The 13100-nt window shown below is 48.1% G+C and overlaps 3 protein-coding genes across 3 annotated transcripts; 2 read left to right on the top strand and 1 right to left on the bottom strand.

Annotated features, from left to right (window-relative positions):
- Positions 1-1622: 1622 nt before the first annotated feature.
- On the top strand, positions 1623-2718 carry FOXG_16169 (CMGC/CDK/CDC2 protein kinase; the record flags this gene model as incomplete). Its single annotated transcript, XM_018396252.1, has 3 exons — positions 1623-1659; positions 1760-2435; positions 2493-2718. The coding sequence occupies 3 exons, from the start codon at positions 1623-1625 to the stop codon at positions 2716-2718; spliced, it is 939 nt and encodes a 312-aa protein (XP_018256778.1).
- A 1094-nt stretch (positions 2719-3812) lies between these two features.
- On the top strand, positions 3813-6230 carry FOXG_22351 (uncharacterized protein). The gene has a single exon (XM_018402758.1). The coding sequence runs from the start codon at positions 4285-4287 to the stop codon at positions 5323-5325; it is 1041 nt and encodes a 346-aa protein (XP_018256777.1). The 5' UTR covers positions 3813-4284; the 3' UTR covers positions 5326-6230.
- Positions 5958-8887, bottom strand: FOXG_22350 (uncharacterized protein). The gene is made up of 7 exons (XM_018402757.1): positions 8524-8887; positions 8447-8462; positions 7684-8398; positions 7179-7546; positions 6801-7067; positions 6593-6743; positions 5958-6423 (listed from the first exon to the last, which is right to left on the bottom strand). The coding sequence occupies exons 1-7, from the start codon at positions 8792-8794 to the stop codon at positions 6058-6060; spliced, it is 2154 nt and encodes a 717-aa protein (XP_018256776.1). The 5' UTR covers positions 8795-8887; the 3' UTR covers positions 5958-6057.
- Between the last annotated feature and the right edge of the window lie 4213 nt (positions 8888-13100).

Below are 13100 nucleotides of genomic sequence, written 5' to 3'. Positions count from 1 at the left end.
CTCACCAAATATGTTCCTACTCCTTTGGAGTCCGGTGTGCCTGTGGATCTCTTGATCGGTACATTATCCTGACTGCCCGTCATGAGGGTCAGGTGTCGACCATGTAGTTCATCCGGCAAGCATCTCGGCGCTATCGCTGTTGTTTCCAGGTCTCCCGTGTGTATGTTCTGGTCAATCAATAAAGTGTTACCAAGCAGACACATGCTCTCCTAGCTTCGCACGGAATGCCTAGAATAAATAACTACCTGGACAAGATTCGAGCAGCAGAATCGGAGATGAGTAACTGTGGGCAAACAGTCGAAATGATGGGACACTTTCTATTTCGGTGTACGCAATGTGACGCGCAGCAAGATGGCATGCGACGACTAGGACAGAAAATAATGGGAAACCTCTCGTACTTTGTGGGGGAAAGGCAGCATCAGATGGCCTTAGATGGGCACCTTGACTTACACCCTGGACACGAAGAGACTCGATGCAAACCAAAATGGATGACTCACTTTCCAACCATATTTCGAGGCCAAATCTGACGATACCACCACCAAAGGGCCTCAATTTAGCAGACCAAGCTCTAGTTGCTGAGGATAGGAACCCTTGGAGAAACTGGCCTTCGAGCAGGCCTGTCACAAGGTCAAGTGTGACGAGACTAAACTAGCAGTGAGGAGCCTGGGACTTCCCGGGAGACGCGAGCAGAAATGCTTAGAACTAGGAATAGCCTAGCGTACTTGGCCCTACGAGTTTAGTCCTCCCAGGTGGAATAAATTTCATTCATTCGTTCATTCTCACGTCATATTGACACCATTTCATCAATTCGATTCAGGTTACGGGCTAGAAGCGCCGTAATTCACTTCTCATGAAAATTGGCTTGAACTTGAATTGACCGCCGCACTGGGTGCATCACACCACCGGCACGAGAACACAGAGGTACCATATTGCCGGGACTTTGAGTTCCCTACCGTTACATAATGGTCTGGACCCGATATCAACGATTGAATTTTTAACCTTACAATCGAGCACATCACGACAGATAGCATCGTGGATCGACTCAGATAACTAACGACAACGATTTCGACGACCTCCTTAGCTGCCATTTAACAAAAATTGTTATAGAGACCCGGTCTGTATTCCGTACCAATTTCACTCGCTCAGTGTCAGACAATTGGCTCTACGAGGATCTGAGATGGCATCAGGAAATTAATGAGGATTATCTGAGGAACAAAATCTTAATGACAGGATGCACTGAGTCGTGCAGCTCTTTATACATAAATCAAAGCGTTGTCTGTTCTAGGCAGTAGCAGCTGCCACCCTGAGGTCATGGCCCGCAGCCATCACCGGCCCCGCACATGGCAGCGACTGTATATTGACCAACAGAAACCTCTCATCTCTATTCTCTATCCTCTCCTTCATTTTTCCCTATCATTTACCCTCCTCGTCTCCATTTCCTCTCCAGGGCCTTCCCTTGGCTAACCAAATCCTACCTTACAACCCGATGGGAATAACGACGTGCGATAAAATCGTCTTCAGTAGCCTCCAAAAGCCGATCCTCTCATAGTGTAATACAGCTCGCAATCTCATTCATACACTTATACCCCCAGATCTCAACACTCTCGCCCAAAGCCCACAGCATGGATAATTACCAGAAGTTGGAGAAAATTGGCCAAGGTACGTCTGACCCTCGCTCTGGGGCCCTGGCCACATTTATGCAGCCATGGTATTTTTTAGTATATTCCTATTTAATTGCCGGACTAATTAAATCTACCAGGTGCCTGCGGTGCCATTTACAAGGCCCGTGACCTTGCCAATGGGGAACGAATTGTAGCATTGAAAAAAATCCGTCTCGAAGCCGAGGATGAGGGTGTACCGAGCACTTCCATCCGGGAGATTTCTCTCCTCAAGGAACTGCAGCACCCTAACATCTTGCGTCTTCTGAACATCGTTCACGCTGATTACCACAATCTTTACCTCGTTTTCGAATTCCTTGATATCGACCTGAAAAGGTACATGGAGACCTTACCGGTCAGTGACGGTGGACGAAGCAAGGTGCTTCCGGAGGGGTCATCGGCATACCTCATGCAATTAGGCATGAACGACACGGTGGTCAGAAAATTCATGTACCAGCTTTGTGCTGGCGTTAATTACTGCCACTCCCACCGTATCTTGCACCGAGATCTGAAGCCCGCTAATCTCCTCATCGACAAGGAAGGAAATCTCAAGTTAGCCGAATTTGGGTTGGCACGAGCGTTTGGTGTGCCTCTGCGCCCATACACTCATGATGTCGTGACGCTCTGGTACCGAGCACCTGAACTTCTACTGGGCGCAAAACAATACTCGACGGGTGTTGATATGTGGTCTGTCGGCTGTATCTTTGCAGAGATGTGCGTTCGAAAGCCGCTATTTCCTGGTGACTCTGAGATTGATAAGATCTTTAAAATCTTCCGGTAAGTTTATCGCCCTTGCATATGCTGTGGGTGAGAAGTCTGACGTTGATCCCCTAGCACATTGGGTACTCCTACGGAAGACGTTTGGCCTGGAGTTACCTCGTACCGTGATTTCAAGTCCTCGTTTCCTAAGTGGCAACGTAACTACGATCAGGCTCTCTGCAATAACCTCAACAAAGCAGGGCTCGAACTTCTCGATATGACGCTGATCTACAATCCGGCTGGACGCATTTCGGCCAAACAGGCCTGCAACCACCCTTACTTTGAAGGCTTTGTTGCGTAGTCAGGCCAGCTGAAAATTTACTACAAGTAGGGGAACTGCCACATATTACCACTAGGTTCATGCGACTGGATATGAAACGTGGACCATACTTTGGGGTTGTGAATCTGATTCCACATACTTCTCGCCTGATTCTATTCTATGCAACTCTCGCTTGACTCTACTGTGTTCACGGGCGACCATCGAGTTGATCGAAAGAGAAAGAGGCCGTCTTCTAAGAAGTCAGAGGCCAAGCCGATACAGCGCTTTTTTTTGGTGACGAAGCTGTTAAGGTAATAAAATCCCCGACAGTTGCTGCCGCTTATAACGACGAAATGAACCATGTTGATCGAGGTGGCCAGTTGAGGTCATATTATGCCTATGATCATTCCCTCCGCTGCGGCCCTTGGCAGGCACATTGTTGGACCTTCTTCTTGATGTGGCCCTTATCAATAGCTATATTGCTTAACTACACAGGCCCCAGCCAAACGGGAAGGGGTATATGATTCATGGGAAGAGGCGAGAGTGCATTTACAACGCCTGATTCAACATATATCAAGAAAGTCAGTCAAGGAAGAGGTATCGCGAAGGGGGCGAATCCGACCCTAAAATATAGCAAAAAGAGCCCCTTGTCTGCCGGCACATGAGGTTGGACTACTTTGCATGTCAGGGCCTTCGACAAGGCCAAGTGAGGTCAAAAAGCCAAAAAGAGGGCCCCTTGGGGAGAGTGACGGCAATGGAAGAAGGGGACAGACTGATTATTGGTGTAGCGTGTGCATGGTTCCTCTTTGTAGCTACGGGAATTGCTAGTACTCCTATCATAAATAGAAGTTAGGTAGGCAGTAAAGTACCTCTCGTTTGAGGCATTTTAATTCGACCGACCCCGCTGTCAGTACCAGAATTGAGGCTTTGATGATGGTACGTCAACGTCACCCTTTCTAACTTCTTGTGGCATCTCACGTGTCTGGCTGGAGTATATGTTAGGAAAGTTCAATTACTATTGGACAATACTGACTGCAATGACGTATTCATGATTTGAGCCGCCTGCGGTGTGGTGATTTCACATGTTACTTTTGAGACAACTTCCTTGTCGTATCATGATTTTGAAAACTATGATGGTACAATTTAGGTCCTCTGAGGCATAGGAAGAGCGATATGCTCGGAGTCATTGGTTTTTCTCACATGTCACTCCCCGCACTGGCACCAGTGTCACCATATCTTGGATGACCCATGAACCCACGGCCATATTCGTCATAAACAAAAGTCAACATTGAATCACCAATCACACCTTCAACATGTAACACAAATCCCTCCTCCCCCATCATAACCTAATCTACTAAACCTCCACCTGTCAGGATGCTTTTATCTACGCCAGCTTCTTGCTGTGTTGTCCAGCGGAAAATCACGCATTGCAATCGTTCGCCTCATATATCATACCACACGTAAAATACAGCTCTTCGACATCTATTTCTCCCAGATTACATACGAAAAGGACGCCCCAAGCGCGGGCTCTCAACCAGTCTCCAACCAGTTTCCTGCTGTTTCTGCTTGCATTCCGTCGACACCTGACCCCCGCTCGCACGCAGACACATGGAGGCAAGATCAGAAGCCATAAGTGCCCCGGTAATGCCACTACGATCGCGTAATCCAACCCAACAATATCGTGGTGTGACGTCCATTTGTTCGGTCACTCCAAGAGATTCAACTTTACATAACTCCAAAGATAATAGTATCTTCCAATCATTTGGCAAGGATTTCAAGACTTCCAAAGGCTTGCAAGAATGCGCCAGGCGGATTTTGCGATTGAATACCCTGCCATCACAAGCCACTTCGAAAAAGAAGCCCCAGGGCGACCCTCAACATGGGCATCCCAATTGTACTGCAAACGGAAGGGCCACAATGAATCAACAACACACTGGAGGACTGAACTGCGCTTCCTCTGCGACAACGCCCAGTTACACGGCGATTGTTACAACCGATGGAGGCCACGTCCAAAGAGGGGGAGAAAGGATACAGCAACAGTCACGTCCGGCTCTGCATGTATTCGGTCATCGTCGTAGTGCCGAAAAGCAGCCTTCGTTCAAGACTGTTCATTTTGGCCCCGATTTGGAGCATGTACGCTACTTTTCAAACACCGACAAACCACTGACAATCGACACTAGTTCATCATTTGTGAGCATAGATCCACTCTTGGATGAAAGGATAATCAACCAGCAAGTAGCCCCGTCGCCTCAATGGGAAATCTTTACATCTAACTTCCCCGATGAGGATTCGACCCGAAAGTCGATGGATGTCAGAGTCCAAAGAGTCTATTTTTCTAGCCGTCGCATGACTCTCTATGTCCTTATCGTGGCAGCCAGCTTGGACTTTGAAAATTCAATCATTTGTCGTTTTACGCGAGATTATTGGAAGACGGTCTCCGAAACCTCAGCGCAGTATTATCGTGCGCCAATCTCTAGGAGTGGGCAAAATTACTACAAATTTGTTGTTGGCATTAGGCTATTTGATGCGGATGAGCTTGACTCGAGCCCTTTGTTCTTTTGTGTGCGATATATCGTCAATGGTCAGGAAAATTGGGATGATAACTCAGGCGTCAACTTCGAGGTGGATTTCAGAAGAAAGCTTGACTAGAAAGCAATATCATTTCAAGTATAATCAAAGCACTAGAGCGCACGCCATGTCCCGCAGTGGATTCCATCAGGGACCCTAACGAGCTGTTTCCAGGGGTCCGAAGTCACGCTCGAGGCACTCCTTATGTCAGATCATTATCATATGTCGCTGAGTTCTCTGTGAGTAACAAGATATAATGGCTGATGGTGCTAGTTTTTGATACAGCTATCAAAACTGCTTGTCAGACGGGTATGCTGGGGTTACTGAACAATATTACCACTGCCTACTGTATTATCTGGGGTTTTGCTAGTTTGATATCAGCATTGTGGAGCCATGAGCTTTGGAAACAGGCTAATGCTTTGACCGAGGGGTTTTGGTAATCTATCAAGTCACCCGATGGAGTCGACGTTAAAGCTGACTTCGGTGAAGAGAGAGCTGATTAAGGGGAACACTGTGAGCACAACACCTTGAGCGATTGAAAGCATTGTCATGATGAAGTCTGGCGATTCTGAAGCTGGTGATATGGATGAAGAAGAAAAAGAAGACGAAGAGGACGAAAGGTTTAAGCATGACGAAAATGAGGGCCAGAATGGGGAGGGTAGCGCGATGGGAGAATCGGACGAAGAAACACCACCACTGATCAGCGCTGCCCACAAATCAAACAAATCAAATCCGGGATCATATTTAAGATATTTGACAGCCTCCGGTACTGGATGTGTTGTTTGAAATACTTGATCAAATATTTCAAACATTTCAAATCTCAACATCTGTGCTCTCCATACTACTATTTCCAATCTCCCACTGGAGTTCATCCCTCCCACCCGCTGTCGCCCCTAGCTTCACCACGCCATGCCTAACCCAGTTCTTGAGGCATTGTAACTTCTCCAATGTTTCCGTCGCCATTGAGAGCCTCTGCGACGTCAACGTCAGCTTGGCCAGGCTGAATGACCTCTCACAATCAGTCGCCATCGCCGGTATCGCAAGTATATCGAGAGCCAGCTGGCTGACCATGGGAAACTGCCCCCGCCGACCCATCCACCATTCAATTGGATCCTCAGTTTCTTGTGGCTCTAGCCGCAGATATCGCTCCAGCTCGCTACTCCATCGCCGTAGTCTTCGCTGTCCTGCTTTTAGCCCATTGCCTAAACACACTAGCTTCAGATGTCTTTCGTGGTACAATTGGGAATGCCGCTCTCTCCACAATCGCCTTCTGCTACTCATCCACCGGCCGACTGCAGCGGTACCAGCGGTCGAGGTAGTCAGACAGTCCAATCTTGGCATCCCTTACCCACACAAGCTGCTCCTCTGACGCCCAGTTCACCTCCAGATAGCTCATGCCGAGTGACGGGTTGAGGATAATGGATGCGGCGAACAACGGTGACTCTCCAAGCTTAGTGTAGTACTCATTAAGTTTCTGCCAGGCGGTTATGATGGACAGTCTCAGATAGCGTCAGTGATCCTTCCCCATGTCATCGATTCCCGATGATCCTGATGACTTGCCTGGTCCATCATCGCATTGTCCCGACCCACGACCTGGCAAGGAGCTTTCCATTGACTTTCGTGGATGCATATCCATCTCGCAATCTCTAAACCTAGCAGGAAGCTGCCGATTTCGATCCGGTCGCCCTCGGGCCGGTTCGACTTGAGAATCTGTAATCTCTCCCACTGCGTTGTCTGGGACAACATGATGGAACAACTTCCGATCCTCCAGGTGTTCCAGCAAGTACTCCATGCCTGTCATCACCTCCCTCGCTACCCCAGCCCTGCGTTCTCATAGTTTGCAGATAGAATGGCTCAAGGATATGTTTGATCTCTGCCAAGAGTCTCCAGTCATCTCCCTTCAACATGTCGGCCTCGGGCAGCCATTTCTCCACCTCTGGATGAACCAAGAACGCCCTAATGTCTCCCTGCTTGACGAGCGCTCGAAAGATCTGAGATAAGTGGAGTTCCATCTCGTGTCGTTGTTCATGACGACCTCTAGCTCCGCCGTCGACTCGCCCGCCAAGAGATATTCTTGTGCTTCGTCATTCTCGCGCGAGATCTTCTTAAAGAGCTCGCTCCTCTGAGGAGGTGACCTGATAAACTTGACAACATTGTGGAGCTTTCCTACCAGCCTTTTCTTTCTCCAGTGTCGTAGATCATCCTCGTGGCGACCAAGGAAGTTGAAGACCTGAGATTCAGCCTGTTGGAAAATCTGGGAATCCCCCTTATCTTCAGGATTCAGACTATTAGTCTGAAAGTCCTAGATTTAAAGTTCAAAGTCCTAGATGAAACTATCTAGAGATATAAAGCCGAGAAGAGCTCTCATCTTAATAATAAATAACCAAGTTGTATAAAATATACTTTCACCCAGCACACACTGCGCAATATAAACAATACAGCCTCGAAAGCCTCAAGATCTTCGCCGTACAGGAAGGCGCGAGCAACCAGGTTCAAGATGCGTCCATAGCAGCGCATACGCCTAGCGCGGATGTCCACCAAGCTCATTTCTGCATCGAGATCTCCGTAGAAGTTCAGAAGACAGGTGTCGTTGGAAGATGCGTTGTCCGAGATCACTGTTCCAACTCGATCCTCTATCTTCCACTCACGCACAACCTGCCCAAGTGTCACCGCGAGATTCTCTCCGCTATGACACCCGAGCTGGCGTCGGAGTGCCAGTAGGCGCGACTGGTGCTTCCCCTGGCGGTCAAGAAAATGAGCCATGACTGCCATGACAGCGTGTCGATTCGGTGATGTCCACAGGTCGAACCTCAGATGAATTTTGCTAAGGGCATCCGAGAGCTCCTGCTTGACCCTGTCCTTCTTGGTCTTGTACATGTCATCCAACAAGCGGCTCATCGATTGCCGGCTCCATGATATCTGATCAGATAGATGAGGGTCAAGTTGCCAGGCGAGCTGCTGAAAGAACGTATCGCTAAAGAAAGAAAAGGGAACATTGGTATTGATCAGAAGTCCCAGGCTCAGTTCTCGGATCATCGCGACTCTAGCACGCGGCACGGCGCTGTACTGCAAGCGCCGTCGCTTAGGCCGTTCAGTCTCATCGGTTGACGGGTCTGTGTCGGCGCCTTGACTGCTCTCGAAGATCCTGTGGAACCTACGCGTGGTCAATGATGCTTAAGCTCGCCATGTCACATTCTCATACCTGCGGAGATGGTCAGCTGCCGAACTCGTAGCAGCAGCGGCGAAGAACTCAGGCTGACCCTTTTGCGTCGCACAAACGGCAGGCCCAGTAAGGGCTTAACGGACTGTTGTTGGTGTCGATCTCAACGACAAAAAATCCGTGGCGCTTGATCCAGCTCTTCCGGCCCTTCGAGCCTTTCCGAGAAAGGGGCTCGTCTAAAACATATCGTTTGTTCCTCCATACTGCTTGTGGAAGATCCGCAACGGTAGGGTGATCTGGCGATGGCGTCTGCGTCGCTAGCTCAAATTGGATCGCCAAATTTCTCGGTGATCGGAGGAGAGCAAAGGCGGAGGGTGGAGAAGGAAGCATGATGTCGTTAAATTTCACCAGGTTACGCGTCGATCGATAGGAATAGCACGCGTGGGCGAGAAGTAAACAAACTGGCACCGACGCGGTTTGATGCTGTGGGGGTGACAGACAGAAAAGTTAAGAGGCTACTTTCTCCTCGGCCGATGATAAGGTCCTGCCGAGGGTAGACCACTAATAGAGGATCTAAGTAGCGACTATGATTGGTCAGATCAGCTCGCCAGCTTTTAGCATTAAGCCGGTTCCGGGTAGGCTGCAAGGACGCGTTCCCCCAGCCCGATAGATCATATCGCCAACCTCATATCCTGTATCAAATATATCAAATGTCATGTCAAATCGAGGCATCTCTATTTGTTTGATTTGAAATAAGATTATGGCATATTTGATTGATTTGTTTGGCAGTTTGTTTGATTGGATTTGATTTGTGGGCAGCGCTGTCTTTCCTCTAAGCCTTCCCAAGTAAATAAGCATCTTCTTACAATTAGCAGCCAGGTTATAGCTTACTATGTAAGTGCAGAACATAAGAGGCGGCGACTGGAATTACCATGCAGTACACACCTACCGGCATGCAAAAAAAAAGTTTCCCCACACAAAATGCCCAATTTCACTTACACAATATTTGACCACAATTGAAGCTATTAGCATAGAATAATTTCTGTTGTATTGGGGAATTCGTTTAGTCTGATATAATCACATTGCCTTTTTGATTATGTATGCAGCATGGTCGCACGGGACTAATGTAAAATTTGTCAAAACATCTCCTTTGACACCCAGCCTCTCCGACGCTCCTTCTAATGTTCCCGACGCCAGCCCCTAATACTCGCTTTAAAAATGCCACGCGTGTCTTATACAGAGGATGAAGTTGCTGAAGCAATGTTAGATGTCACAGATAACGGCCTCTCGCAGAATAAACCCGCCCAGAAACGTGAGATCCCTCGGTCGACTCTTGGGGACCGATTAAGGGGCTTACCGTCTAGGTCAAAGGTCACACAACCTGCCCAGCTGCCATCCAAACCTGAGGAGTGTAGATTAGTCGCATGGATACTTCGGCAAGAGGCCTTAGGCTATGCTCCCTCTCACAGTCAAGTTCGCACCACCGTCAATGCCCTCCTACGACAACAAGGAAGGGAAAAGCCTGTCAGTGTACATTGGCTAGCCAGGTTCATGAAACGACATCCATCCATAAAGACAAAGATAAGAAAACGCCAGGAGGCGTCGAGGTCCGATTGCTTTACCCGACCGTTGTCAATTGGTACTTTGATATTCGGGAGAGAGAGTATGGCTGGATGAAACCCGAGAACACGGTTAACGTTGATGAGGGCGGTATAATTGCTGGATTTGGCGAGTATCTGTCGTTTTGACCAAGGATTCACCTAATATATTGCAAATCTAGGCGTGGATTCTTTGATTGTCGGCAGTAGTGATCCCAGGAAGAACGCCTTCCTTAAAGGCTCCCAGTCCCGCACTTGGACTTGCTTTATGGAGGCCGTCACGGCAACTGGCCGTCTTATGAAACCGGGGATTATCTTCAAAGGCAAAGAACTTCAACAACAGTGGTTTATCAATGAGCTCAAGGAGGTGGCCGACTGGTATTATATCACTTCCGACAACGGCTGGACAGATAACCATATCGCAATTGAGTGGCTCAGAGAGGTCTATCTTCCCCAAACACAACCGGAAGATGAGTCCGATGCGAGGCTCATTATATTAGATGGTCATCGAAGCCATGTGTCTGTGAGTATCTGCCTGTCCTGAACCTCCTGAACCAAAAGTGCCGCTGACCCTAAATCCAGGATGAGTGGATGGCTATGTGTTTCTTGAACAACGTATATTGTTGTTACTTGCCAGCCCATTGCTCCCACGGTCTACAGCCACTTGACAACGGCGTGTTTAATGCCTCTAAGGCTACATACCGCAAAGAACTCCAAAAGTTGGCCGCCCTGACTGATTCTGCCCCGGTGGACAAAGTCAACTTCATTAAGGCTTATGCCAAAGCCAGGGAAGTGGGTATGACGAAGAAAAACATCCTTTCGGGTTGGAGAGTGACTGGAAACTGGCCGATCTCACGACGGAAAGCGCTCATGCATCCTGAGATTCAGCCAGATAAGAAGGAAACAACGCCTGCATCAGAGGGCTCAAAAGACAGACAAGTCGACTCTGATAATACGCCAAAGACCAGTCGTCACATCAGAGATCTTGGGAAGAACAAGAGTCCCTCAACTAGGAGACGCTATTCTGTGATATCGAAAGGTTTCGAAGCGCAAGAGTCAAAGATCGCCTCGCTAAGCTCAAGAGTAGCCAGTTTAGAGGAAGAAGTTGGGCGGTTGAGCAGAGGCAAGAAGAGAAAGGCGATACCGAATCCGAACAGGAAGTTTATGACATTAGCCGAAGCTTTAGTGGGTGGTAACAATATTTCTGAACCAAATCAAGCAGCTGAAGAGACAGAGGCTGTTGAGGAAGTGATCGAGGTGGGAGGAGTGGAAGAGGATGAGGGCTCAAATTCGGAGGCGGAAGAGTTACCTGTGGCACGCACGCGCTCTGGGCGCGCAGTTAAGAGGCCAAGAGAATATTAAAATACATTCAATTCCGAACTGGAAAATAGCAATCAGTTTGGTATTCCTATTTTTGGTGACTCTCTGTGAGGGGGTTGGAAAATAGCAGTTTGTATGGGGAAACTTTCTTTTTGCTTGCCGGTAGGTGGGTGCTGCCGATAGGTGGGTACTGCATGGTATCACGCAGTCGCGGGGGAAATCCTCGCGAATCTAGGTCGAGGATAAACCGAATAATAGCTTGCTCCTCTAGATCAGATAGTTTCCGTGACTTAGGTATAATATCATATCGGGAAGAAATGCCATGGGTTCGGCGCCAGAGTGAGCCATAGGAGGCCTGGTAGATCTCAGCTGCACGATGGAGACCTAATTCAGGGTTGTTTTGATAGGCCTGAAGTGGAAGAATGATATTTGCCTCTTTATTTGATTGAGACATGATTGATGGTTGAGAATCAATTGATTAAATAGAAATGTTGTAGGGTGAGGGATTTTTGGTCCACCGGCTTGTCTGGTCCACTCGCTTATCATGTACGTTATCACAATAACATATAAATTCTATTCCCTCAATCCAACTTGCGCCACCTAGGTTACAGACTACCAGTATAATGCCTTATGTAAGGGCCATCTCGAGACAAAAGTTTCAATATATTGCGCTATTTAGCTGTCTGCTCTGATATCTGTACCGTTCGCTGGTATGTAGCGTGATACGCACAAGGGGCAAGTATAATGTTGCCTTAGGTACCATAGAGTAATGCAACTCGAATGGAACACATGTCCGCACGATAACCGACGGACAATATCACTACCTGCCATCACTTCCAAGCATATAACACTATAAAACAAGAAGGGTTAAGTTGAGAATGAAACATCTCTTAATCTGAATCGCTTACCAGACAACCTGCCGGCGGGGCCAGGTAGAATGCTCCCCTGAGCCTGCAGTCTCTGTCTTTGTTATTATTTGCTTGTACGTCCGCGGCGGAGCTATTGGGTCTAGCCGTTGTAAATCGCTAGACTCGGAGCTCATGTTCCTGATTGAAAGGTTGCTCTCAGCATCCTCTTGGTTCCGGATCTGGTTATGTCTGATGTTGCTCAATTCGAGGCTTTTCCATACTTAGCTTGTGAAATAGAGGGACTATACTTGCTAATATGAGATTACGTACCTGTATAGGATAAGAAGAGCATAAAAGATAAAAAGGGATATAAAAAACATAATTATAAATGACAATTGGATCCATTCCTCCGACTGGATAGATCCTGGGCTGATCTTTGGGGCTTGGGATACATTTGCTATCGCCATTGTTGTTGCCGCTTTCTCAGCATGACCTGTTCCAGCTTTCCGAAGAGCATCACGCGCCAGAAAGCTTGATTTATGGCGATGCGGAGCTTGGAACGAGTACAAGCATCAGGCGCAATTGGTATGATCTGTCGGTATAAACAGCCTGGGGTGAATTTGGCGCGGCATCGGGTTTGGCCGGGTGTGATATGATGTCAAAAGTTTATACCGACACCTTTCAGAATGGCCCCTCGCACCTTATGCGTCACTGCCCGTCATACAATTCAGAATGGAACACTCCGCCTTGCCAGATGAGGTGCTCATCGATTGCTTTTGCGTCTTGCGGAAAGGAAGACGCTAAATTTGTAAGTGAGGGCTTTGTGAGTCAGCCTATATACGTAATCTCCGGGGCGGGTATGAAAGGTTGATTATCCTGCAAGAATCCATCCCCGACGGACTCGAAGTTTGTCCATTTGCTTTGAGCTGG

Source organism: Fusarium oxysporum, chromosome 3, assembly GCF_000149955.1.
Source record: "Fusarium oxysporum f. sp. lycopersici 4287 chromosome 3, whole genome shotgun sequence".
NCBI lineage: Eukaryota > Fungi > Ascomycota > Sordariomycetes > Hypocreales > Nectriaceae > Fusarium > Fusarium oxysporum.
This window is presented reverse-complemented; position numbering and strand designations above follow the sequence as displayed.